Consider the following 26,588-nt stretch of genomic DNA (forward strand, 5'->3'; position numbering starts at 1 on the left):
GTGGATAGACAATGGAAAACATTCACAGATCTAATGGAGAAATTGCAAAAATCGTTTATACCAGTTTGGCATAAAAATAAACCAAAAAAGGTGACTCAACCGTGGATAACAAGGGAAATTAGAGACAGCATTAGGTCCAAAGAGAGAGCATATCAATTGGCCAAAAAAAGTACCACAACCGAAGACTGGGAGCAGTTCAAGATGCTCCAAAGGAGGACAAAGGGATTAATCAAGAGAGCAAAAATAAATTACGAAAGTAAGCTTACGGCAAATATAAAAATCGACTGCAAAAGCTTTTATAAATATGTCAAGAGGAAAAGATTGGTGAAATCCAGAGTAGGTCCCTTGCAGTCGGAATCAGGGGAATATATAATGGGGAATAAGGAAATGGCAGACCAATTAAATTCTTACTTTAGTTCTGTTTTTACAAGAGAGGATACAAATAACCTCCCAAAGATGTTGGGAAACATAGAGACTAATGCAAGGGAGGAACTGAAAGAAACCAGTATCTCTAAGGACATGATCTTGGGGAAATTGATGGGATTGAAGGCAGATAAATCCCAAGGGCCAGATAATCTACATTCTAGGGTACTCAAGGAAGTGGCCATTCAGATAGCAGATGCTTTAAGAATTATTTTCCAGAACTCGATAGACTCAGGATCAGTACCCATGGACTGGAGGTTAGCTAATGTTACCCCACTATTTAAAAAGGGGGGTAGAGAAAAAGCGGGGAATTATCGGCCGGTGAGCCTTACATCAGTAGTGGGCAAAATGATGGAATCCATTATTAAGGATGTAATAGCGGAGCATATGACGAGCAGAGAAGGGATCGGACGGAGTCAACACCCCGATTTACAAAAGGTAAATCATGGTTGACAAATCTATTGGAATTCTTTGAGATGGTGACAGGTAAAATAGATGGGGGAGAGCCAGTGGATGTGGTGTACCTGGACTTCCAAAAGGCCTTCGATAAGGTCCCACATAAACGACTGGCTTCCAAAATCAAGGCTCATGGGATTGGGGGCAAAGTATTGATGTGGATTGAGAACTGGCTGGCAGGTAGAAGACAGAGAGTTGGGATAAATGGCTCGTTTTCTGAGTGGCAGGCGGTGACCAGTGGGGTGCCACAGGGATCTGTACTGGGACCCCAGCTGTTCACAATTTACATTAATGATCTGGATGAGGGGATTCGATGTAATATCTCCAAATTTGCAGATGACACTAAGCTAGGAGGGGTTGTGTGCACGGAAGAGGGGGGTCAGGAAGCTCCAGTGTGATTTGGATAAATTGAAGGACTGGGCAGATCCATGGCAAATGCACTACAATGTGGATAAATGTGAGGTTATCCACTTTGGTAATACAAACCGGAGGGCAGATTACTATTTGAATGGCAATAGATTAAGAGATGGGGAAGTGCAGAGAGACCTAGGGGTACTTGTACATCAGTCTCTGAAGGCGAGCATGCAGGTACAGCAGGCGGTTAAAAAGGCAAATGGTATGTTGGCCTTCATATCAAGAGGGTTTGAGTCTAGGAATAAGGATACCTTACTGCAGCTGTACAGGGCCTTGGTGAGACCCCACCTGGAGTATTGTGTGCAGTTTTGGTCACCTTATCTAAGGAAGGATGTTCTTGCAATGGAGGGAGTGCAGAGGCGATTCACCAGGCTGATACCTGGAATGGCAGGAATGACTTATGAGGAAAGGTTGTGCAAATTGGGATTGTACTCGCTGGAGTTTAGAAGATTGAGAGGGGATCTCATAGAGACCTATAAAATTCTGGCAGGACTGGACAGAATGGATGCGGATGGGATGTTTCCAAGGATGGGAAAATCCAGAACCCGGGGCCATGGTTTGAGGATAATAGGCAAACCATTTAGGGCCGAGATGAGGAGGAATTTCTTTACCCAGAGGGTGGTGAATCTGTGGAATTCATTGCCACAGAGGGCAGTAGAGGCAGGTTCATTAAATATATTTAAGAGGGAATTAGATCTATTTCTTCAGTATGAGGGTATTAAAGGTTACGGAGAGAAGGCGGGGACGGGGTACTGAACTTTAAGATCAGCCATGATCTCGTTGAATGGCGGAGTAGGCTCGAAGGGTCGAATGACCTACTCCTGCTCCTATCTTCTATATTTCTATGTTTCTAAGCAAATATTGTTTCATGAATAGGAGAGTCTCAGAGGGTCAGTGTGAGCAGTTCCTTTGGTCATTCACCATTTTCTCTGCCCGTGGGAAGAAGATGTTCTGGCTCTGATACTTCCATGACGGGAGCAGCTGAAAGATGTGTGTGGGGTGGAATGGGTCCTCCATGATTTTTAGGGTCATTGAGTCCTACATCATGGAACAGGCTCCTTGGCCCAATTTTCCCATGCCAACCAAGATGCCTTCTGAGATTTTTCATAACTCTGTCCAACTGTCTTTTGAATGTTTTAATTGTTCTTGCTTCTACAGTTTACTCTGGCTTCTCATTTCGGATAAACCATGCTCTGAGTGAAGGAGGTCCCGCCTCACATCAAACTTCCTTTCTGTTTCCAGAAGCAGTTGGCAGCATGGCTTTGTGCATGGGAATTGAGTCTTTGGAAGAGTGACCAAGAGGAGAGGACAGACAAGTGCAGGGTGGAGGCAGAGTCTGCATGGACTTCAGCAAGGCATTTGACAGGGACCTGGCATAGTAGGCTAGACCACTAGATCAGATCACATGGGATCCAGAGTGAACTGGCCATAAGCACACAGAATTGGCTTCATGGTGGAGAGAGGGTGGTCATACAGGGGTGATACTCAGATTAGGGCCTGAGACACATGGTGCATTTGTCGTCAGGATTAATGAATTAGAATGATAATGAATCAACAAGGCTGCTGTGCTTAAGGATGGCCTTGAACTTGGTGGTGCAGTGGACAGTGAGGAAAGTTGTCTAAGTTTATAAGAGACAACAAGATCAACTGGGGATATGAACCAAGGAAAGGCAGATGGGATTGAACTCTGGGATATATGCCTGAGGTGTTGCATTTTGATAAGTTTAATGGACAGGACAGTTCACCATCTGGACCTTGTCAAAAGCCTAGCCAGATGTCATGTAGGCAAGGTCCATTTGCCTGCCCTCAACAATCCTCTTGGCCACCTCTTCAATAAACTCCATTAAACACCTGACATAATTCTCAGACATGTAGAGTCAATGTTCACCTTCCACAATCAGTTCTTGCTTTTCCACACATAAGTCACATGCAGAGACATTTCCTGAAACCACTGATGTGAGGCTCACTGAAACTGTCAGGGAGAGGAGGAGGAGAGAGAGAGAGAGAGAGAGAGAGAGAGAGGGAGAAGGGGAGAGAGGGGGAGAGGGAGAGAGCGAGAGGGAGGATTGAAAGAAAGTTACAGGTACACTATCCTTTATCCGGACATCTACAATCCAGAAAGCTCCAAATTCTGGCAAGTGGATAGAGAAACGGCAGCGCGAGTCGGGCAGGCGAGGGGGAGAGACTGGCAGCGCGAGTCGGGTGGGCGAGGGGGGGAGACTGGCAGCGCGAGTCGAGTGGGCGAGGGGGAGAGACTGGCAGCGCGAGTCGGGCGGGCGAGAGACCAGCAGCATGACTGGAAGGGGGTGGGTTAGGGCTTAAATCTGGCTTTCCGAATTATGGATCATTCCGGAATTTGGAACACACTGTCCCCCAAGGATTCCGGATAAAGGACTGTGTACCTGTGTAGAACAAAAGAGAGAAAGAGAAAGGAGAGACAATGAGATAGAAGGGACTGGAAAGAGCAAAGGGGAGAGAGAAATGAGAGATAGATGGGAGCAGGAGGGAATTAAAAAGAAAATAGAAGAAAGAGAAGGGAAAATGAGAGGCAGAGAGGGGATAAATTTAAAGAAAAGAGAGATAGTGAGGGGAGAAACTTTATATTTGCAACGCAAACAGGAAGATAATAAATGAACCAGGTAAAAGAAATCTGACTCCAAACGTCATTAAAAAACATTTACAATTGCAAACTGGTTTGTGCATAAATCACCAACTTGTTTATTGTAGTTAATGGAGATATATTCAGCCAATAAGCCCCACAGTCCAGAACGGTGGTCAGCTGCTACCAGTGATGACTGCATGGGACAAACAACGAAGCCACACCAGAGTTACACAGTCACAGACCCATCCCCACCAGTACTGACTGACCTGCCCCACTAGGTGTGGGAGCCTTAGGTATACAAGAACTGTGAGCCTTACCTGCAACCGGCAGCAGTACCGTGTGGCTGGAGTGAGGCTGTCGATCTCGAACGCTGTCTCCATGCCAGAATAAGCCAGCTCCATGGAGTCCTCTGCCTCACCCCATTCCAGTCTGTACTCTGAGACGTCCTGTCCTTGATTGTCAGGCCTCTGTAACCACAGTGGACATTACTGAGGGACAGTTACACAGTGCGTTCACACTGACCGCCCGCAGGGCCCACCATGTGTAGGAAAGACCATTCAGCTCCTCCATTTCGTGACTGCCCACAACTAGGGGCCATTCAGCCCCTCTATTCAGTGATTTCAACATTTTTACGGTTTGTACGCTCTCCCCGTGGAATGCGTTGCCACAGGTTGTTGTGAAGACCGGATCATTGGGTGTATTTAAGGCAGAGATTGATAAGTTCTTGATTCCAGGGCATCAAAAGTTATGGGGAGAAGGCTGGGCAGTGGGACTGAGTGGGGAAATGGATCAGCTCATGATTAAATAACAGGGAGACTCGATGGGCTGAATGATCTGTTTCTGCTCCCATATCCTATAGTCTTATTGTCTCTCTTGCTAGAACAACCCTCTCTTTCCAAGAAATAGCCTGGTGGATCTCTTTTTTTAATGGAAGGGGACCAACACTATGCTTAATATTCCTACCCTTTACCTACGTCCTGTACAACAGTGACTAAACCTTCCTATTCTTAAATATCATCTGTTTCTCAATGAACACCAACATGCTCTTTCCTTCTTAATTACTTGTTGGATATGCCTGCTGTTGATCAACAATGCTCATCATGGGCGTCACGGTTAGCTCAACGCTATTACAGAGCCAGCGACCTAAGTTCAAATTTTACATTGTCAGAAAGGAGTTTGTACGTCCTCCCTATGTCTATGTGGCTTTTCCCAGGGGTGTTCTGGTTTCCTCCCACCCTCCAAAAGTAAAAGAAGTGCAGAGTTGGGTCATTAGTTGGGTGGGATTGGATGGAACTGGTTTGAAGGGTGGAGATTTTAAATACCATTGGGTGTAGATTGCCAGGGGAAATACGATGTTTTGTTCTTCTAGTTTACATTGGGCCTCACTCTAGCCCCTTTCACATCGCCGATTACATTGGAGTTAACCTGTCAATATCGCGGGTCAAATCGTGCGAATCTCGTGGTGTGAAATGACATAACCGGGCAGGGCAAGAAGATTTCAACCAGGCTCTGATACACGAAGGGAGCAAGTGTCAGAACCCGGCTGAGTTAACTCACCAATCGCCTTTTGGCAGTGGGAAAAAGCACAACCTGTTCTCGCATTGTCACCACTGGAGGCGGGACTCCCTTTAAAATCCCTGCAAATGAAGGTGCGGTGTGAAAGGCTCCTGGGGTCAGCTTGCCTTGTAGATGTTCCCGTTCCCTAGAAGGGATGGCAGTGAGAAAGGAACTTATGGACAGTGGAGAAGGCCCAGGGCAGAGAGGTCAGTGTGGGAACAGGAAGTGGTTGAAATAGCAGCCAGGATGGCTTCCCTGATTACTGACTGCTTCATTTATTTACAAAATATGGAGATTGCCTGTGTTTGTTGTTTATTCTGAACAAAGAGAATGTTCAGAATCAAGACCCTGGGGGTAGAGAGGGTATGGATGGCAGGATTCCTTTTGGAGGACGAGGTGTGGTTAGGGTAGTGGTTAGCCCAACACTACTGGAGTGCTAGTGACTTGGATTCTAATCGCCATTATCTGTAAGGATTTTGGATATGCTTCCTGTGTCTTCGTGGGTTTCCTCCGAATGATCTACTTTCCCCCCACGTTTCAAAGAACCGAGTAGGTTCATTGGCCACACAGAGTGGGCTCATGGGCTGGAAGGCCCTGGAACCGTGCTGGATTCGAAACTAAATTAAGCTAAGAGCTTGATATAATTATTTTATCAACTTCACTCATAATTAATCAATCGACATTGATTTACTTAGTTGACCCACGGCCAGTAGCCGTGGTGACAGTTGAACTTGTGATTGACCATCAGTAGTCACACTTCTGGCTGCCGATCCAGAAAATACGGCAGAGCCAGCCCCCTTCAGCGATGTTTCCAGCAGATGTGCTGTGCAAATTCTTCATTTCCATAAGTCCAGAATACAATGTGAAAGGCCATTTGGCCCATTGAGTCTGCTCTACCATTCGATCCTTGGCTCAACCCCATTCTCTTGCCTTCTTCCAGAACCTTACTAATCAAGTTCCACCCCCTTAACTTTTGACACTTATTAAACAAGATCTTGTCAACCTCCACTTTAAATCTACCCAGTGACCTGGTCTCCACAGCATCTGTAGCAAAACATTACACAGATTCATCACCCTCTGGCTGAAGAATCTTCTCATCTCTGTTCTAAAGGGACATCTATTTTATTCTGAGGCTGTTCCCTCTGGTCCTGGATTCTCCCACGACCAGAAACATCTTCTCCACATCCACTCTATCCAGCCTGTTCGATATGTAGAATGCTTGGATGAAATGCCCCCCTCCCCCTCTCCATTGCAAGGCTTCAGAGTGTCATTGATAGCTCACGCTGTGCAGGAGGGTTTCAGGGTCAGTCCTACGACAGTGGAGGTGGTACCTCCGATGACACAAGAACCCTGCCTTCAGTTGGCACTTACCTCCCAGCTCACAAGTACACTGGTGACTGACGTACAAGAAAGGATCGGTGCTCTACATTGTACTGGTCGACCTTCTGCTGTGGTGAGTTCTGTCACTTCCGAATATGGTCCATGCTGTCAGGATGTAGAACAAAAAACATCAGATTCCTGGGTGTCAACATCTCTGAAGCCCTAACATGGGTCCATCATGTCGATGCAATCCTGAAGAAGGCTCACCAGTGGCTATATTTCCTTAGGAGTTTGAAGAGATTCAGCATGTCCCCAAAGACTCTTGCAAGTTTGTACAGGTATACCTTGGAGAGCATTCAAGGTACAGGTATTTGTACAGGTATACCTTGGAGAGCATTCAAGGTACAGGTATTTGTACAGGTATACCTTGGAGAGCATTCAAGGTACAGGCATTTGTACAGGTATTCCTTGGAGAGCATTCTGCCTGGTTGCATCATTATCACTCTCTGGTGCTAATGCACAGGACAGGAAAAGGCTCCAGGTCATAGTGAACTTGGCCAGTGCCATCATGGGAATCAGTCCACTCCATTGGGGGCATCTACAAGAGTTGGTGTCTTAGAAAGGCAGCTTTTATCCTCAAGGACCCCACCACCCAGGCCATGCCCTCTTCCATTGGGAAGAAGGTACAGGAGCCTGAAGACAAACACCCAATGGTACAGAAACCCTTTCTTCCCCTCTGCCTGAACAGACAATGACCCACAGACACCACCTCACTTTCTCTCTATTTTGCACATTTTTAAAAAATTCTTGTATTTACAGAATTGTAATTTAATGTATTTTTTTACACCTTGTTCTCCAAATACTGCCACAGAGCAACAAATTTCATTGACTGAGAGGTTGAACGTCTCAGCACATGAGTGGAATAGCTCTGGCCTGTAGGATGATAGATCCGAGTGAATGGGCAACAGAGCAGGAGTTGGTAAAGCAGGAGATATGTGGGAGACTGCAGACGGAGGGACCTGTTGCCAATTACACAGTCTGCTGGAGGAAGTCAGCAGGTCGAGCAGTGTCCGCGGGAGAGAAATTCTTCAGCCGTTCTATTTTCACTCACGGACACAGCTCGACCCGCCGAGTCCCTCCAGCAGACTGTGTTTTGTGAAGCCTATGCCTTACAGCTCCAGAGACCTGGATTTGATACTGAGCTATGGCACTGTATGTATGGAGTTTGCATGTTATATCTGTTACTGCATGGTTCCCCCCTCCCTTCATTACACCAACCCCCCCTCCCCCACCCAGGGTGTGCCCAGTTTCATCCCACGTCTCCACTAATTGGCCACTGTACATTGACCCTACCCACCATTGTGTTGGTGAGAGGTAGAACCTGGGGGGAGTTGAGAATCTGGGAGGGGGCAGCTGATGGGAATGTGGGGAGTTGCGGCTGCAGGGAAATATTAATGAGGGAGTAGCATTGTTCTGATACCCAGCATATATTCGATGAGACAAATGGCCTCCTTTGATGGTGAAATGTGACTGGCACCAGTAAGTGGGGCGATTGGCCTCCTCTTGCCTTGTAATGTTTCTTATGATACAGCACCAGTGCCCAAGGACCTCTCCCTGTATTGGGGGAGAGAGGGCTCGGCAGACACTAGGAGAGGGGGCTCAGTGGGAGTCCAGATGTGGGCAGTAGAACTCTGGATAAGCTCAGCTTCAGGAAGAGCAAGTTGAGGTGGGGGGGTGGGTTCGTGGATGCAGCAGAAGGAGCAATGTGGTGAGACCATAGTGGTGGAAGATGTGGCAGCTGTGACTCACCCCTGCATCGCTGATCCCCCTCACCCTGAACCGGTACATGGTTCCAGGGAGGAGGCTGCTGACGGAGCAGTGAAGCTCAGACCCCCGGTAAACCTCAATGGGTTCGTGCTCTTCCCCACTCATCTCCACAGTGTACTCCGTCACCAGTGAACCTTCATCCGGCGGGGCACCTGCAGACAGTGGGGAGGAAGGACCAAAACACCGACAGACGGAACAGCGTTAATAACAGGGAGACAATCACATACACAGTGCAAGAGAGAGAGAGAAAGTGAGAGAGTGGAGAGAAGGAAGGGGGAAAGGAAAGAAGGGGTAGTGTGAGAGAGAGAAAGGGAGAGAGGGAATGGGGAAGAGAGAAGGGAAAAAGAGCAAGGGAAGGGAAAGGGGAGAGGGAGGGAGAGGGGGAGAGAGAGGAGTGGTAAGTAATAAAAGGGAGAATATGGGGAAGAGAGAAAGGGAGAGGAAAGGAGAGAGGTGGGGGAGGGGGAAGAGAGAAAGAGAGGGAGAAAAAACAAGTGTAGGAGAAAGAGAGCGTGGGGAGAAGGAAGGAAAAGGGAAGAGAAAGAGAGAAAGGAAAGGGAAAGGTGAGGAAGAGATAGAAAAAGGGAGAAAGTGAGGGAGAGAGAATGTGAAGGAAAGCATTAAGTAAAACCGATGACTATTATCCCAAGGCTTCCACCTCTTCCTCTCCATCTCCACCAAGACCCACTGCCCCGGAGAGACAGCCCCCGTCCCCATCTTGGTTGGCCACGTCACCTAAAACTCCACTCACCATGACTCAGTTCTGAAAGGTTCCTTTAACATACCCCCTCTGCAGCATTGAAGCCCAGGGAGGTGACTGAGAATGCCCTGGAACTCCCCACTCTGTCTGAACCCCACACTGACACCCACACGGGCCCACTCCCCCACTCTGTCCCAACCCCACGCTAACCAACCGTCCACATTGGCCCAACCCCCCACTGACCCCCACACACTGGCTCCCCCCAACATTGATGCCCACACTGTCTGAACTCCCACCCTGACCCACCCCCCCTCACTGAAATCTCCCCCCCAAGTTGACCCACCCCCCACACTGACGCTCACACTGGCCCACCACACCACACTTCACATCACACACCAATCTGTTCAACATCCCACCCCAACAAAACATCCTGTCCTACTCTATCCCCAATTCTACTCCATTCCACCCCTGTCCCCCCCACCCCCCCACAGTAAAGCACCTCCAATCAGACTCGACACCCCCCATCTACTTTGTGTATCAAAACCCACAAAACCCATCCTAACCCAACCCCATAACTCCCACCATGATCCACCCAAACCACACCAAACACCCCCATGAACCCACCCAAATCCTCCCTAACATCTGTGAATAACCCATCCTAACCCAACCCCATACCTCCCACCATGATCCACCCCATCCCACACCAAACCCCCATGAACCCCCACCCAATTCCTTCCTGACATCTGTGAATAGCCCATCCTAACCCAACCCCATACCTCCCACCATGATCCACCCCATCCCACACCAAACCCCCATGAACCCCCACCCAATTCCTTCCTGACATCTGTGAATAGCCCATCCTAACCCAACCCCATACCTCCCACCATGATCCACCCCATCCCACACCAAACCCCCATGAACCCCCACCCAATTCCTTCCTGACATCTGTGAATAGCCCATCCTAACCCAACCCCATACCTCCCACCATGATCCACCCCATCCCACACCAAACCCCCATGAACCCCCACCCAATTCCTTCCTGACATCTGTGAATAGCCCATCCTAACCCAACCCCATACCTCCCACCATGATCCACCCCATCCCACACCAAACCCCCATGAACCCCCACCCAATTCCTTCCTGACATCTGTCAATAGCCCATCCTAACCCAACCCCATACCTCCCACCATGATCCACCCCATCCCACACCAAACCCCCATGAACCCCCACCCAATTCCTTCCTGACATCTGTGAATAGCCCATCCTAACCCAACCCCATACCTCCCACCATGATCCACCCCATCCCACACCAAACCCCCATGAACCCCCACCCAATTCCTTCCTGACATCTGTGAATAGCCCATCCTAACCCAACCCCATACCTCCCACCATGATCCACCCCATCCCACACCAAACCCCCATGAACCCCCACCCAATTCCTTCCTGACATCTGTGAATAGCCCATCCTAACCCAACCCCATACCTCCCACCATGATCCACCCCATCCCACACCAAACCCCCATGAACCCCCACCCAATTCCTTCCTGACATCTGTGAATAGCCCATCCTAACCCAACCCCATACCTCCCACCATGATCCACCCCATCCCACACCAAACCCCCATGAACCCCCACCCAATTCCTTCCTGACATCTGTGAATAGCCCATCCTAACCCAACCCCATACCTCCCACCATGATCCACCCCATCCCACACCAAACCCCCATGAACCCCCACCCAATTCCTTCCTGACATCTGTGAATAGCCCATCCTAACCCAACCCCATACCTCCCACCATGATCCACCCCATCCCACACCAAACCCCCATGAACCCCCACCCAATTCCTTCCTGACATCTGTGAATAGCCCATCCTAACCCAACCCCATACCTCCCACCATGATCCACCCCATCCCACACCAAACCCCCATGAACCCCCACCCAATTCCTTCCTGACATCTGTGAATAGCCCATCCTAACCCAACCCCATACCTCCCACCATGATCCACCCCATCCCACACCAAACCCCCATGAACCCCCACCCAATTCCTTCCTGACATCTGTGAATAGCCCATCCTAACCCAACCCCATACCTCCCACCATGATCCACCCCATCCCACACCAAACCCCCATGAACCCCCACCCAATTCCTTCCTGACATCTGTGAATAGCCCATCCTAACCCAACCCCATACATCCCACCATGATCCACCCCATCCCACACCCAACCCCATACCTCCCACCCCAACTCCTTCAACCCTCTCTGACTCCTCATCCCAAATCCCCTCCATCCTACCAGAACTCACCAACCCAACCTCCCTTCCCACCCCTCTCCCTTAATCACCATCATTAAACCACTTCATTTATCTCCCAAAGAGTTTAGGGTTAGGACAGGTTCTGCTAGGCAGATGGGGATGGTGGTAGAGAGGGATGGGTCGGGTCTTTGGTCCAGGAAGAAGTGAAGTTTAGAGTGAGAACAAGTTCTGCCATTTATCTCACTGTCGTTTCACGTTTGCTTTGCAATGGATTCCCGAATTCATGGTGAGAAATTATCAGTAAAAACATCCTGAGTTGGTCCACTCTCCCCTGAAGAGTGGTTGGAAAATATCTGTGGGCCATTATTGTTTTGGCTGGTGCTGTTGAGAAGGAAAGGATGGAGAGTTGGTTCAGTGAGCGGGGAACTGGACATGTTATAATTCATGTGCCTGAACGAGCCCTGCCAGCCATCCATTCGCACTCTGTTTGAGTGTCCGTGATTTAAACTAAACTTCAGAGGCTGATGCACAGTCTGTGGGAAGGAGGGGCTGGTGGGAGAACCAGGATGTGCGGTGGATTTGGTCTGCACCGTTGAAGCACCACTTTTTCTTGCCACGACTACGGCACTAAAAAGAGGTAGTGCTGCCAGAGATGCTGAAACGGCAGGTGGTGCCGCTGGTGTGGACCCAGGAAAGCAGAGACTGGAGACCTAGCTCTGGGTTTCATCCACCCGGTCTTAGAGCTGACAGCTCTGTACAGGCTTTAAACAGCTACCAGTAAAATCCTGCGATGCAAGGTCTGTCCCTAAGATGAGAGGCCACGAGGGGGTCTCAGACTCCGGGGAAAAAGCGGACTGGCACAGGATGACAGAAATAGGGAGAACACCCCCCCCCCCCACAAAAGGAGGTGACCCTACAGCATGGCAGCAGACCAGTGAGGGGCTCCATGGCTGAGGGACCCACACAGACTGTGAGCAACTTGGTGTCAAGGGATCCATAAAGGGTGCGGGAGAGTGGCTCATGGGACCCAGGTATCAGAGCCCGGATTCCAGAGGGCTCCCAAAGGACCTCAGACGCTGAAGACTTCCTGATTGTATCGGGAGTTTGGATCTGGGCTCGTGTTACTGATGGATCGAATAGGAGTGTGTGCGGCTGTGGGAGGGCTGGAAGCGAATCCACGGACACTCAGTGACTCTGAAGGGATTCTCTTTTCCTTCTCTTTCTCTGACCGTAAGGGGTTCTGGGCAATGCTCGTGGCGAATCTTTTTCTGCCTTATGGAAGAGTAAATGCAATTTTGTGTAATATTACATCTGACAAAAAAAAATTGAATTGAACTGTGAATCACTCAGCCACCAAAGTTCTACCCAGTGGCAGAAGAGGGGTTGGACAGTCTCCTGTGACTGGTCGTGGAAGATGGAACGTGAGGAAGGAAAAGTTCTCCCCAGCTTGTGCTGTCATTCAATTAGATCATATGAACATTAGAAGCAGGAGTTGGCCATTTGGCCCATCGAGCCTGCTCTGTTATTCAGTAAATTCCTGGCTGATCTGGCTGTGGACTCAGCTCCACTTACCCGCCTGTTCCCCATGACCCTTAATTCCCCAACGATGCAAAAATCTAACTCTTTCTCAAATACATTTAGTGAGGCAGCACTCCTGCTTCTTTGAGCAGAGAATTCCACTGATTCACTCCTCTCGGGGAGAAGCAGTTCTTCCTCATCTGCCTCATTCCCCCAAATCTTGAGACCCCCGAGTTCTAGACTCACCTACCAGTGGGTAGACTAGCCACAGACTGGGAGATCACTCTGTTGAGCACCTTAGCTCTGTCCACTGCAATAGCACAGATCTCGCAGTGGCCACCCCTTTCAATTCCCTGTCCCATTCCCTGGCCAACATATCTGTCCATTGTCTCATTCATTGGTAGACTAAGACCACCTGAAAATTAAAGGAACAACACCTCATCTTCCATATGGGACGCCCTGAACTAGATGGCATGAGCCCCAACTTCTCCAGTTTCTGTTAACCCCTCTGTCTCCCATCCTCTTGACTTCTCTCTCTTTCTCTTCCCATTTCCTTTCGCAGAGCCAAAATCAATTCTCATCTTTCCACTTATCATATCCAATTAACTCCTTTTATCTGTTGACTCCTCCCCCTTTATCTCCCCAGTCTTCCTGTTTTTAGGTTATACCATGAAGAAAGGCTCAGGCCTGAAATGTCAGTAATATATCTTTACCTCCTGTGAGACTAGCTGGGCTCCTCCAGCATTTCTCTGTGCCTGCAGACTTTCATGTTTCACTCTCCCCTTCCAGTAGAAACAACTTTCCTGCTTTTATCTTATCTATTGCTTTCATAATTTTATGTGTTTCTATAAGACCAGCAAGTACAGTCCCAGGCACCTGCATCTCCCCTCATAGGCTAACCCCCTCATTTCTGAAATCAACCTAGTTAACCTTCAGTCTCCACAGCCGGTAGATCCTTCCTCAAGTAAGGAGACCATAACTGCTTGCAGAACTCCAGGTGTGGCCTCACCAGGACCACGTATAGTTGCAGCAGAACCTTCCTGCTCTTCAATTCAATCCTTATCACAATGGAGCCCAACGTCCCATTTGCCTTCTTGATGGCCTGCTGCACCTGCAAACCAACCTTTTGCGATTCATACACGAGCGTTCCCAAGTCACTGCACAACAGCATGCTGCAATCTTTCACCATTTAAATAATGATCTGAGCTTCTATTTGTCCTTCCATGGTAGATCATTTGTCTCATCGCCTTCCCGTTCTGTTTCCATTCTCCTCAACAGTCGGGCTTCCAGGACAGACAATTCCCTGTGCTTAGCATGAAGAAATTGTCCTTCGTCTGAATCCTAATGGACTGACTGCTCCTCCTGAGATTGGCCCCCCCAGTTCCATGGTCAAGCCCACAATGCGGTGAGACACTTTCCCAGGAGGAACAAGCTGGAGGAGGGAGGTTGAATCAAGATGCCAGGAGGCCTGCTGCATCTGAGGAATGAAGTGTATGAGTTCACACTGAATTATAGGGCCCTCCAAACCAGACCAGATATTCCTGAGGTGTGCCAAGGACAAGTGACCCCACACAAAGAACACAGCCACATCCCATTCCATTTCCAACCTCTTTATCACATCGCTTCCCATTGACTGCCTCTGCTGTGGCCCTGAGTTCTGGCGTTCCCTCCCTGGCCCTTCTCCCCATCAGCCTCTCCTTTAGAATCTCCCTCATTAGCCACACTTACCCCACTCAATCTGAAGCTCCCTGTGTTTGGGATTCCCAACAAGCCTGGGTGGTGGACAGACGCTGGGTGCCAAACTCTGTGTCAGGATGGACAGACTCTCGGAACACTGCAGCAACAGGGCAGAAAGGGGCAGAAAGACAGAGAATTAACTGGGCTCAGATTCATGGTGGGACCATCACACAAAGAGAAGGGTGGAAGTGCCGAGGACAAAGACCTTCACTCAGGCCAATGACCAAACGACCTGCCAGGGTCAGTGTTACAGTCAATCTATCTCGACATCTAACTACACTTTTAAGTGTATTTAATTTTTTTTTAAATTTAGACATACAGCACGGTAACAGGCCATTTCGGCCCACAAGTCCGTGCCACCCAATTACACCCAATTAACTGACAATCCCTGGTACATTTTGAACAGTGGGAGGCAACATGAGCCCTTGGAGAAAATCCACGCAGACATGGGGAGAACGTAAAAACTCCTTACAGACAGCGTGGATTCAAACCTCAGTCCCAATCAATAGCGTCGTAACGGTGTTGTGCTAACTGCCACGCCAACCCTGCTGCCCAAACAACATTACTATCCAGGTACCTATCCGTTTCTCTATCCATTCATCCCTCTCTGCCTGTCTCTCTGACTCATTCCCTCTCTCTCTTTCTCATCTATCTTTCTCCCCTCCCTGTCCCTTTCTCTCTCTCTCTCTCTCTCCACTCCCACCCTGTCTTTCCCTCTCTCTCACTCTCCACTCCCTCCTTCTGTCTTTCTCTCCCTCTCCCTTTTTCTCTCTCTCTCTCTATCTATCACCTCCCTCTCTCGGTTTTGAGAGGGTTGTTGGGGCAAGAAGTGCTCCTGAGGGGCCTTGGGTGTTGAAGGCTTCCTGAGGGAGAAAGGTTTGGATCTTGAGCTCAGGTTGCTGTTGGATGTGTGGTCGGTCATGGGTTTTTATTTTATTATTCTTTCTGATGTGCCTTGGGGATTTCCCCAGGATGACAGGGGCTATAAAACATAGGCTGCTGCTGTGGTACCTGACTGTGGCCCCCAGTGCTGATACAGCAGGCTCTGAAACGATACAACGTGCCCGGCTTCAGGTCCTCACAGACGTTCTCGTTGGATGATCCGCTGTACACTACCTCCCACTGGCTTCCTGCAGCAGGACATTGAGAAAGATTCTGAGAACTTCGGGAAGCAACCCCATCCATTCACCATCCAGATGATCCCACAGGTGATCGAGGCATGAGGAGCACTTCCCCCAGCACCTCATGTCCTAGAGTCCAGTGGTCCGCACCTCATTTCCCTAAGGGGAATCACCCAATATAGTCTCTCTGTCAAAGGCTGCTCGACACTACACCGGGGAATGGGGGATACGGGAATGTGTTCCCAACTCACTGCACGGGGAACGGGCGATACAGGAATATGTTCCCAACTCACTGCATCGGGAAACAGGGGATACGGGAATGAGATTTTGAACATCTCAATGAATCACCCCTCATCGAAGGAATAAAGCCCCAGCCTGCACAACCTCTCCCTGTAGCTCAGGCCGCTGAGTCCTGGCAACATCCTCATAAATCTCTGCACCCTCTCCAGCTTGACAACATCTTTCCTGCAGCACGGTGACCAGAACTGAACACTGTACTTCGCCAATGTCTTGTAGAAATGCAACATGACCTCCCAACTTTTATATTCAATACTCTGACCAATTTAGGCCAATATGCCGAAAACCTTTTTAACTCCCCCATCTACCTGTGATGCCACTTTCAAGGCACTCCTAGATCCTTCTGCTCTATAATGGCCCCCAGATCCCTTCCATTCACTGTGTAGGTCCTACTCTAAGACCCCAAGATGCAACACCTCACATTTCTCTGTATAAGATTCCATCATCTACTTGCCCAACTGATCAAGATCCTGCTGCAATCTTTGGCAACCATCTTCACTCTCTACAACCCCAGTCACATTAGTGTCACCCACAAACTTGCTAATTGTGCTATGAACTAATGGGCCTAGCACTGAACTCTGGGGTACAGCCCTCCAGTCTGAAAAACAACCATCCACCATCATCCTCTGCTTACACCCATGAAGCCAAGTTTTTATCCATTTGGCACCTCTCCTTGGATCCCTTACGATCTAACCTTCCAGAGCAGTCTACGGTTCTGAACAGTATCAAATACCTTGCTGAAATCCATATATTCATCTACAGCTCTGCCTTCATCAACCTTCTTGGTCACATCTTCAGAAAAGAATCAGATTTGCCAGACAAGACCTCTCACTTACAAAACCGTGCTGACTATTCCTTACTCAGCCTTTGTCTACCTTACAAATTTGTCTTCTCTCAGAGTTCTCTCTTGTAATTTACTCACAACAGCTGTAAGGCTCCCTGGCCAGTCGTTCCCAGGGTTTTCCCTGCAGCCCTTCTTGAATAGAGGCACAACATTTGCCTCCCTCCAGTCTTCCAGCACCTCACCTGTACTTAATAACGGCTCATAAATCTCAGCCAGGGCTCCTGCAGTTTCCTCTCTAGCTTCCCACAGTATCCTTGGATTTATCTGACTCGTCTTCCTTCATATGCATCAGATATTGAGCAGCGTTTCCCTGGGAGTGCTGGGATATTGGGCAGGGATTTCTGGGGCAATCATCCAGCGTCATGGCCTGAATCTTCACAAGTCCACAAGAGGCCTTCCAATGTTGATAGAGTTGAAACTCCAAGGAAATCCTAGGCCCAATGGGAAAGGAGACAAAGGCAAAAAGGAGAAATAAAATGTTTAACATTAAATAATATCTTACCTTCTGAACTTCCCTCTGAAATCTCCAGCAGGTACTTGAGAATTTCCGATCCACCATTGTCTTCTGGGGAGTCTATAAAAAGACATAAGAGTTTGTAAGAAAAGCATTCACCAAAAGGATAATCAGCCACCTTGCATCAACATAGATCTCTTAAGGTTGACGCTCAGCTTGACGGGACAGTTAAGAAAGCCTATGGGATGCTGGGCTTCATTTGTCGGGGATTGAATTCAGGAGTCCTGAGGTGATGTTGTAGCTCTACAAATCTCTGGTGAGACCACACTTGGCATATTGTGTTCAGTTTTGGTCACCACATTACAGGAAGGTTGTGGAAGCTCTGGAGAGTGTGGAGAGGGGATTTACCAGGGTCGAGTCAAGTCACCTTTATTTCTTATTCATACCATGCTCGCACGGTAAAGATGATAGTGTTGTTCCAGGACCATGGAGCATATCCAGGATGTGGCCTGGATTGGAAAATATGTCTTATAAGGCAAGGTTAGCAGAGCTGGGGTTTTTCTCCTTGGAGCCAAGAAGGATGAGAAGTGAGTTAGTAAAAATCTATGAGAGGCCTAGATCAGGTGGACAGTCAGCCCATTTTTCCCCAGGGCAGGAGTAGCAAACACCAGAGGACATGAGTACAAAGTGAAGGGAAGTTCAGGGATGACGTTAGGCGTATGTTTTTTACACAGAGAGTTGTGGTGGCTGGAATTCCTTGCCGGGGTGGTGGTGGAGGCTGGAACATTGGAGAAATTTTAGACAGACACATGAATGGAAGGAAAATAGAGGGTTATGAGGTAGTTTTTTGGTAGGTATGCAATGTATGTGTCAGCATAACATCGTAAGTCAAAGGGCCTGAAATGTGCTGTAATGCTCTATATTCTAACATAATTGAAGTGACTTTAAGGTGTGTGGGCATTCCAAAACACCTCCAGGAGTAAGTGTCAGACAAACTGACACAGGAGGAGAGATGGTGACCAGAAATGGTTAAATGTTTCCAGGAGCTTCTTAACGGTGGAGAAACAGGCAGAGAGGCCTGAGACATTCCAGAACTCAGGGTGCAGGTGTCTGAAGGCACGGCCACCAGAGGGCCTGATGTCCAAGGGCTAGAACAGGTTTTGAAGGAAGAAAGAGGGAAAGGGAGGAGTGAGATGAGAAAAGGATTTGGACATATTGATATGCCGTGGGGTTGCCGGCCAAGGGGTCCTGTTGAGAAACTTCAGCTCTGGTGATCCACGTTAGAAGTCATGGATTAGCATGTAAGTCACATATCAATAGGAGAGGTGTCACATCACTGGAGACGGAGATAAACTGCAGAGGTACTGGTTACTCTCCAAAAGCAGAGGTCCTTAAGCTAATGTGTGAAAGATGGATTGATGGATTCCCACAGAGGAGACACTGAGCAGCTTCACAGAGGGTTGGAGACCAGAGGTCAGGGATGGAAAACAAACAGCAGGACAATCAGAGGAATGGGGTCATTGAGTGTTCTTATTCAGCGCGGCTTGGGATCTGCCTCAAAGGGCAGTGGAAATATTCAACGGGACCTTTCAAAAGCTACGGAAAAATATTTGGAAAATAAAATATAACTGTAATGAGTTTGAACATTCTCCCCATGACTGCATGGGGTTCTTCCAGGTGCTCCAGTTTCCTCCCACTTTTCAAATAAAAAGTATAGCTTTTATATGTTCATTCGGTGTATTTGGGTGGCATGTGCTCGTAGGCTGGAAGGGCCTGTTACTGCGGGGTATGTTAAAAATATCAGCCAATCTCTCTGCACTAAACCTGAAGTGTGCAAGCAAGCTCTCTGCATTTACAGAAAGATGTTACTTCATCTTCGGAGAAGATTCACTAGGATGATGCAGAACACCCAGGGGTTGTCCAACAAGGGGAAGTCAGTCTGGGATTTTACTCACTAGAGTTTGGAAGGATGAGAGATGATTACATCAGATCATACATGATCCTTATAGACAGGATAAATGCTGAGATGTTTCCCTTTATGGGAGGGTCCAGAACCAGAGAGCAGGGTGTCAGGCTGAGCTTCGCCCATGGAATGGCCACCCTCCAGTACACATCAACAACTCTGTAGTGGGAGAGTAGAGAGGACCATGTTCCTTGTAGTTCACTTAACTAGTGACCTATCGTGAACACTCAACATCTCCTCATTTGTCAAGAAGACGCAACAGCGACTGCACTTCCTGAGAAGAATGAGGCGGGCAAGGCGAATGATCACCATCATGTCAACCACATCTACATCATGTCAACCATATCTACTCTGTCCAGGGCCTTCAACATTCAAAATTTTTCCATGACGTACCCCCTCATTCTTCTGAATGGCAAGGGTACAGTCCAAGAGCTATTAAACGTTTCTTGGAGCCATCAAAAGTTCCTCAGAGCCATGAATTGGAAGGTTGTTATAGTGCAGAGATGATGTGAGAGCTGAGGTCCTCTCCGTGAGCTCAGGGACAGGAAGAGCAGAGGGTCAGTAGAAGGTTTACTCACCCCACTTGAGGTGGAGGCTGTGCGAGGTTGTGGGACCCACCAGGTAGGGTGTGGACGGAGGTCCCGGCTGCTCAGGGTTGGTGATACAGACGAGAACTTCACTGGGACTGCTCTTGCCTTCTGGGTTTGAAGCTATCAGCTGTGAAAGGAAACAGACATCATGAGAGCTGGGTTGTCAATGTAAATGGTTACATGGCCCACTCCACCCACTCCCCCCATACACAGGGATTATACACCTCCCCAACCTCCACATACACAGGATACACGACCCTCCCTCCCCCACCCCGTACATAAGGATTATACAACCCCCCCTCCCCATGCCCTGTAAAAAGGGATACACAGACCCCCCCCCCATCCCCCATGTCCCATAGACTACACAAGGAGCCAGGACAGGAAGGGGGAGAATGGAAGGGGAAGAGGGTTGTGGGGAGGGGGAGTAGGACTGAGTTTACAGAGAGGTAGAGGGTGAGGGGCACTGCTTAACCAGCTCACTGAAGGAGTCAGACTGCAGGGAGGGACTGCAGTGGTGCGGACCACGAGATCCCAAAAACCAGAACTGTGGATGTTAGAACCTTATGCCAACAAAGAGAAGATGGGGTGGGTGGAGTGGGATCAGGCAGCATCCTTGGGGCTCGTCCGGGGTTCAGATTCACCTTGTTGTCCCTCCTTCCCATTGTCATCTCGATAAAGGTCCAGCCCTGAAATGCCAATTGATCATTTCTCCCCATGGATGCTGCCCGACCTGCTGAGTCCACCCAACTTCTCGTTCCCTCCCTCAACCAATACAATTCAAAGGAAGGATGGCACGGTTTGCGTAGCAGTTAACACAACGCTGTTACAGCGCCAGCAATGCTGTCTGTAAGGAGTTTGTACATTCTCCCCATATCCGCGTGGGCTTTCTCAGAGTGCCCTGGTTTCCTCCCACTCTTCAAAATGTACTGGGGGTAATTGGGCTTAATTGGGGCAGTACAAACTTGGACACCTGGAACAGCAGCAATGTCTGCGTTAAAGGTAGCCCAAACTCCTTCCTATGCACTGTGGCAGAGGGCAGCTCATGGGCTCGGACGGAGCGACATGATGGGGGATGTAAACATTACTGAGAGGCAGGGTCTTACGGAGAGAAAGGCTGTGCATCTAAATTTAGATGGTGCTTTTCCTGCTGCTGTTTGAAGACGCTGGGGAGAGTTCTTGAAATCTTCTTCAAAACAATGGCAGAGGGATTTCATCCATCGGACAGTAGGCTAGAAAGACAGGTGATTCTTCCTGGATGATTCCCAGGTCTTCAGAGGGACAGGTGAGTGTGTCGAGTTAAACAAGAAAGTCTGCAGACGCTCTGATTGAAGTTGACACAAAGATGCTGGAGAAACTCAGTACGACACGCTGCGTTCTTCATGTATCAAAGATAAAGAACCAACGTTTCCGACAGCCCTTTGTCAAGGTGTGAGCTAAATGCAGGGAGGCCCCTGAATAAAATGGTGGGGGAAGGGGTGGGGGAGGAGCGCAGGGTCACAGAGAAGAGCTCATCGGTGGATATGGGCGGGAGGGCACGAGAAAAAAGCTGAGAAGTGATGGAGGAGAGGATAGCATTTTGAATGGAGGAGGGAAGGGGTGGTGAGCTGGAGGAAAGGTGACAGAGGGATAGGGAAGAGAAAGAGTGGGGGGGGAGTGGCCTAATAGAAGCTGGAGTATTCAATATTAATGCCATCTGGTTGGAGAGCGTCCAGATGGAATTAAGTGTTGCTCTTCCAATTTCCAGCTGGCAGTGTATGCTGGAAGATCAGAGCCAGCACCACCAGGCTGAGGAACAGCTTCTTCCCACAGGTAGTGAGAAAGCTGAACGACCAAAGGAACTGCTTATCCAAGACTCACAATTGGGTGAATCAACACATTTATTTATTTGTATAGATAAAATAATTGTCTTGCATGTGTATTGTTTGTCCGTATGTGCTATGTCTGGCTGTGTGTCTGTGTGTTTTGCACCGAGGACCAGAGAACAGTGTTTCGTCAGGTTGTACTTGTACAATCAGATGATAAATAAACTTGACAAGAGACAGGGCTGATACCTGGAGGGGTTAACCCTTTCCAGGGGTGAACAGATATCTGTGTGCCAACACCCCAACCACTTCTTGGTGTTCTGTATGCCTGAGAGGGTGCACTGAAGGCAGGAAGGGCTGGCCTTACCCTGAACTTGTACTGTGTGTTCCTGATCAGTGACTTCACCGTGCTGGTCAGATCCTCGCCCGTATACTTTGACTGGAAGCCGGACACCTGGAACAGCAGCAATGTCTGCGTTAAACGAAGCCCAACCTCCTTCCTATGCACTGTGGCAGAGGGCAGCTCATGGGCTCAGACGGAGCGACATGACGGGGGATGTAAACATTACTGAGAGGCAGGGTCTTACGGAGAGATTCGGATGGGAGTGAGGATTCGGGAAAGCTTTCCCAAGATGCCAGAGGAACGGTAGGAGAGGTGTATAAATCCATGAGAGAGGTTGATAGGGTGGTTATCTGAATCTTTTCTCCAGGGCAAAAGTGTCACACACTGGAGTTCATGCATTTAAGGTGAAGGGGGGAAGAAAGTTTAAAGGAGATGTGTGGGGCAAATTTTTTACACAGAGAGTGATAGGTGCCTGGAATGGGATGCTGGGAGTACTGGTTGAAACTGATACAATAGTAGTGTTTAAGAGGGATCTAGATGCACACATAAATGTGAATGAGATGGAGGGATATCTATCAGGCACAGGCAGCATTTAGTTTGTTTCGACATCATGTTCGGCACAGACATATGGGCTATAGGGCCTGTTCCTGTGCTGGACAGTAGCATGGTCCACGGACGGAAGTTCGGGTTGGTCAAGAGGGCAGACTCCGAGAGAGATGGGGAGATCTTTGACAAGCTCCCCACAGGGGAAACTGTTCCCTAAGGTACAATCCCTGGGATCCTACACAATCTGGCAAATTCAATCCAAAATCAGCTAGGTGAGAGGAAGGGGATGGTCATTAATGTGTTTGTACAGGCTGTGACCAGCAGTGTACCACAAGGATCGGTGCTGGGGGTGTACCACAGGGATCGGTCCTGGGATTCAGCTGTGATTGGGGGTGGACCACAGGGATCAGTGCTGGGGGGTTGTCCACAGAGATTGGTGCTGAGGGGTGGAATACAGGAATTAGTGATTGGGGGTGGTTGGTGTTGGGGGGTGGACCACAAGGATCGGTGCTGGGGGTGTACCACAGGGATCGGTGCTGGGATTCAGCTATGATTGGGGGTGGACCACAGGGATCAGTGCTGGGGGGGTGGACCACAGAGATTGGTGCTGGGGGGTGGACCACAGGGATCAGTGATGGGGGTTGGACCACAGGGATCAGTGCTGGGGGTGGAGCACGGGGATCAGTGATGGGGGTTGGACCACAGGGATCGCTGCTAGGGGTGAACCACAGGGATTGGTGTTGTGGGGTGGACCACAAGGATCGGTGCTGGGGTGAACCACAGGGATTAGTGCTGGGGGGGGGGGGGTGGTGGACCACAGGGATCAGCGATGGGGGTTTGGACCACAGGGATCAGTGCTGGGGGTGGACCACAGGGATCGGTGCTGGGGGCAGTGCTGGGAACCATTTGCATTTGCCATGTGAGTCAAAAAGCTTTGTAAAATATTCCAAAAGGAATAGATAAGACAGAGGTTGTTTCCACTGACAGACGAGTCCAGTACTAGGAGACATAGCTTCTAGGGGAGTAGATTTCGGACAGAGATGAAGAACTGCTTTGCCCCAGAAACCAGTGGCGGCTGCCTCATTAAATGTATTTTAGACACGGATAGATTTTTGAATAGCTGGGTAATGAAAGGTTCGGGGGAACAGGAAGGTAGGAGTTGAATCCATGGCCAGATCAGCCCTGATCTAATTGAATGGGGGAGCAGATTCGACTGGCCGAATGGCCGGCTCCTGCTCCTGTTTCTGAGGAAGGGCCTGCTGCTGTGTGGCAGGGCTAGGACCAGAGTGGAGATCAGTGACCACGGGGTGAATGGCAGGATGAGGGGGACTGGGGTAGGGTCAAGTGAGGAGAGTTCATCTGGTCAGCGAGGACAGAGGTCTGGAAGCCCAAGGCTGGGAGGAGCTGGGTCTCCCTGTCCCAAGGTGGTACTCTGGGCTCAGACAGGCGGTCGGAACTCACCGTGCTGCTGTCCTCCATCTCCAACGTGTACGTGATGTGTTCCTCTGGCTGGGAACCCTGAGGGCGGCTCCACTCTAACGTGACCCAGGTAACCCCAGCCTTCACCAGACGAGGAGCTGCCGGGGTCTGTGGGAGGTTCCCCTCCGTGTAGCACACCAGCTCCTGGCTGAACGCACTGCACGGTCGCAAGAGAGGGAAGGAGAAGAAGGAGGAAGGGAGGGGGGAGTGGGGGAGAGGGGTAGAGTGGAAAGTTGGAGGAGTGAGAGGAGGGGACAATGGGCAAATGGGGAAGATGGGGAGGGTGGGAGGAGAGTAGATGGGGAGAGACGAGAGGAGGGAGAGAATGACGGGGGAGTGGGGGAGAGAGATGAGAGTTGGGGGAGAGAGAGAGAGATGAGAGGAGAGTGAAAGAAGGAGAGGGAGGGAAAGAGGAGTGGGGAGAGAGGGGATGGATGGGAGGAGAGTAGGAAAGATGGGGAGAGTGGAAGAGAAGGGGAGAGGGGAAAGAGATAGGGAGAGGAAGGAGGGTTGAGTGGGGGAGAAATAGAGGGGAGAGAGGGGAAAGGGTGAGAGAGGGGCAAGGCCAGGGGAGGAGGGGAGAGGGGGAAGAAAGATGGGGAGGACAAAGAGGGGGAAAGTCAGGGAGGAGAGAGGGGGAAGGAGGAGAGGGGGGAGCAGTGTGGGAAAAAGAGGAGGTGGCAGAGAGGGGAGAGCAAGAGGTGAGAGATGGGAGAGAAGGCGATGAGCAGGGAATGGAGAGTAGGGAGGGGAGAAAGAGGGAGATGAGAGAAGAATGGGTGAAAAGTGTCAAAAAGAGAAGGGAAATGGGGAGAGTGTGGGGAGAGGGAGTGGGGAGAGAATGGGTAGTGCAGGAGAGAGTGGGCAAGGGAGGGGGTGATGAGAGCAGTGTGGAAATAGATGGGGAAGAGAGAGGGTGTGGAGGGAGTGGGGTGGAGGGGGGCAGCAATGTGGTGGAGGAGGCAGCAATGTGGTGGATCAGAGAGAGGGTGGTGTAAAATGGGGAAAGGAGAGGGGAAGGGGAGTGAGGAAGAGGGAGGGGGTAGGAAGGGAAGCGAGGAAGAGGAAGGAAGAAGGAGAGAAAGAATAATTGAGGTGGAGTGGAGGGATGGGTTGGGAGGAAGGGGAGGGAGAGTTCGAGGGATGATAGTGAATGAGGAACGAGGGAGAGAGAGGAAGGAAACCCGTCAATGAGAGCCAAGGCCACCATGAGGCTCCTGCCCCTCCTCGCCACCCCCACCCACCCTCTCCCATCCACCTCCACTCGCCCTCCATCTCTCCTCCCCATCCACTCACTCTCCCCAACACTTCTAACCTCCCTCCTCTCCCCACACCCACCCTCCCCTTCAAACTCCCCTACCTTCCCTCCTACATTCTCCCAACCCCATTCTCCCTCCCCTCCAACCTCCCTCCCACTTCCAACCTTCCCTCCCACACCCTCCTTATCACTTCTATCCTCCTTCCCCCATCTCCCCATCCTCCCTCCCCTCCATCTCCACCCCATCCTCCTTCCCACCTCCACCCTCTGGTGAGTTCCCCCACCATTTACTGAGTGCTTTTACTGCAATCACAGCATCTGCAGCACCCATTGCATGTAAATGTCTGTGAAGGGAGAGGTATTTTACCTGACCCCGATCTGGCTTTTGCCCCATGTCTGAGCTTCACCCCATTTCCCCGGTGCCCAGCAAGGTTCCATGGACAGCTGGTATTTGGATGGTGCCACCCCACCCCTCTTGCTGGGTCAGACGGAGAACGCCACCTACCTGGTCCCGATCTCGTTGCAAGCCGCGACGCGAAAGGTGTAGCAGATCGCCGGTAGGAGCTTGGTGAGTTTACACTGCCGCTGGCTTCCCAGGTAGCATTCCCGGAATCCATTGTTCCTTTTCCCCTGAGCACAAAGAAAGAAGAAAGTCTTTAACGCCTCACTGCAGCAGTCCATCATCCCCGTGGGTTTCAGGACAGCCCAGAACCAGAGGGCAACAATAACAGGCCTCAATGACTACCACCTTGTGGCCTCCACCATTATGAAATGCTTCAAGGATCTGCTGATGGAACACATCAAAGGGAATATACATATATAATTCCCTGAAAGTGACATCACAGGTGGATAGAGTTGCAAGAGAGCTTTCATAAATCGAAGTATTGAGTGCTGGAGTTGGGATGTTATGGTAAAGTTGTATAAGACATTGGCGAGGCCAAATTTGGAGTATTATGAGCATTTTTGGTCACCTAACTACGGGAAAGATATCAATAAGACAGAAAGAGGGCAGAGAAGATTTACTGGGAAGTTGCCGTGACTTCAGGAACTGAGTTACAGGGAAAAGTTAAACAAGTTAGGACTTTAT

At 49.7% G+C, this 26,588-nt stretch overlaps 1 protein-coding gene across 5 annotated transcripts in view; it reads right to left on the reverse strand.

The window, feature by feature from the left end:
- fndc3ba (fibronectin type III domain containing 3Ba) overlaps positions 1-26,588 on the reverse strand; it is a 211,432-nt gene that overhangs the window by 24,838 nt on the left and 160,006 nt on the right. For all 5 annotated transcript variants that reach the window (XM_069897581.1, XM_069897577.1, XM_069897580.1 and 2 more), the window contains exons 12-21: positions 26,007-26,131; positions 24,226-24,400; positions 22,243-22,329; positions 20,062-20,200; positions 17,569-17,640; positions 15,816-15,934; positions 14,796-14,901; positions 8,582-8,751; positions 6,824-6,937; positions 4,213-4,362 (exon numbers count right to left, since the gene is read on the reverse strand). In XM_069897581.1, coding sequence (XP_069753682.1) covers positions 4,213-4,362; positions 6,824-6,937; positions 8,582-8,751; positions 14,796-14,901; positions 15,816-15,934; positions 17,569-17,640; positions 20,062-20,200; positions 22,243-22,329; positions 24,226-24,400; positions 26,007-26,131 — 1,257 coding nt within the window. The remainder of the gene's footprint in view (positions 1-4,212; positions 4,363-6,823; positions 6,938-8,581; positions 8,752-14,795; positions 14,902-15,815; positions 15,935-17,568; positions 17,641-20,061; positions 20,201-22,242; positions 22,330-24,225; positions 24,401-26,006; positions 26,132-26,588) is intronic.

The sequence above is a fragment of the Narcine bancroftii genome, chromosome 9 (assembly GCF_036971445.1).
Source record: "Narcine bancroftii isolate sNarBan1 chromosome 9, sNarBan1.hap1, whole genome shotgun sequence".
Classification (NCBI taxonomy): domain Eukaryota; kingdom Metazoa; phylum Chordata; class Chondrichthyes; order Torpediniformes; family Narcinidae; genus Narcine; species Narcine bancroftii.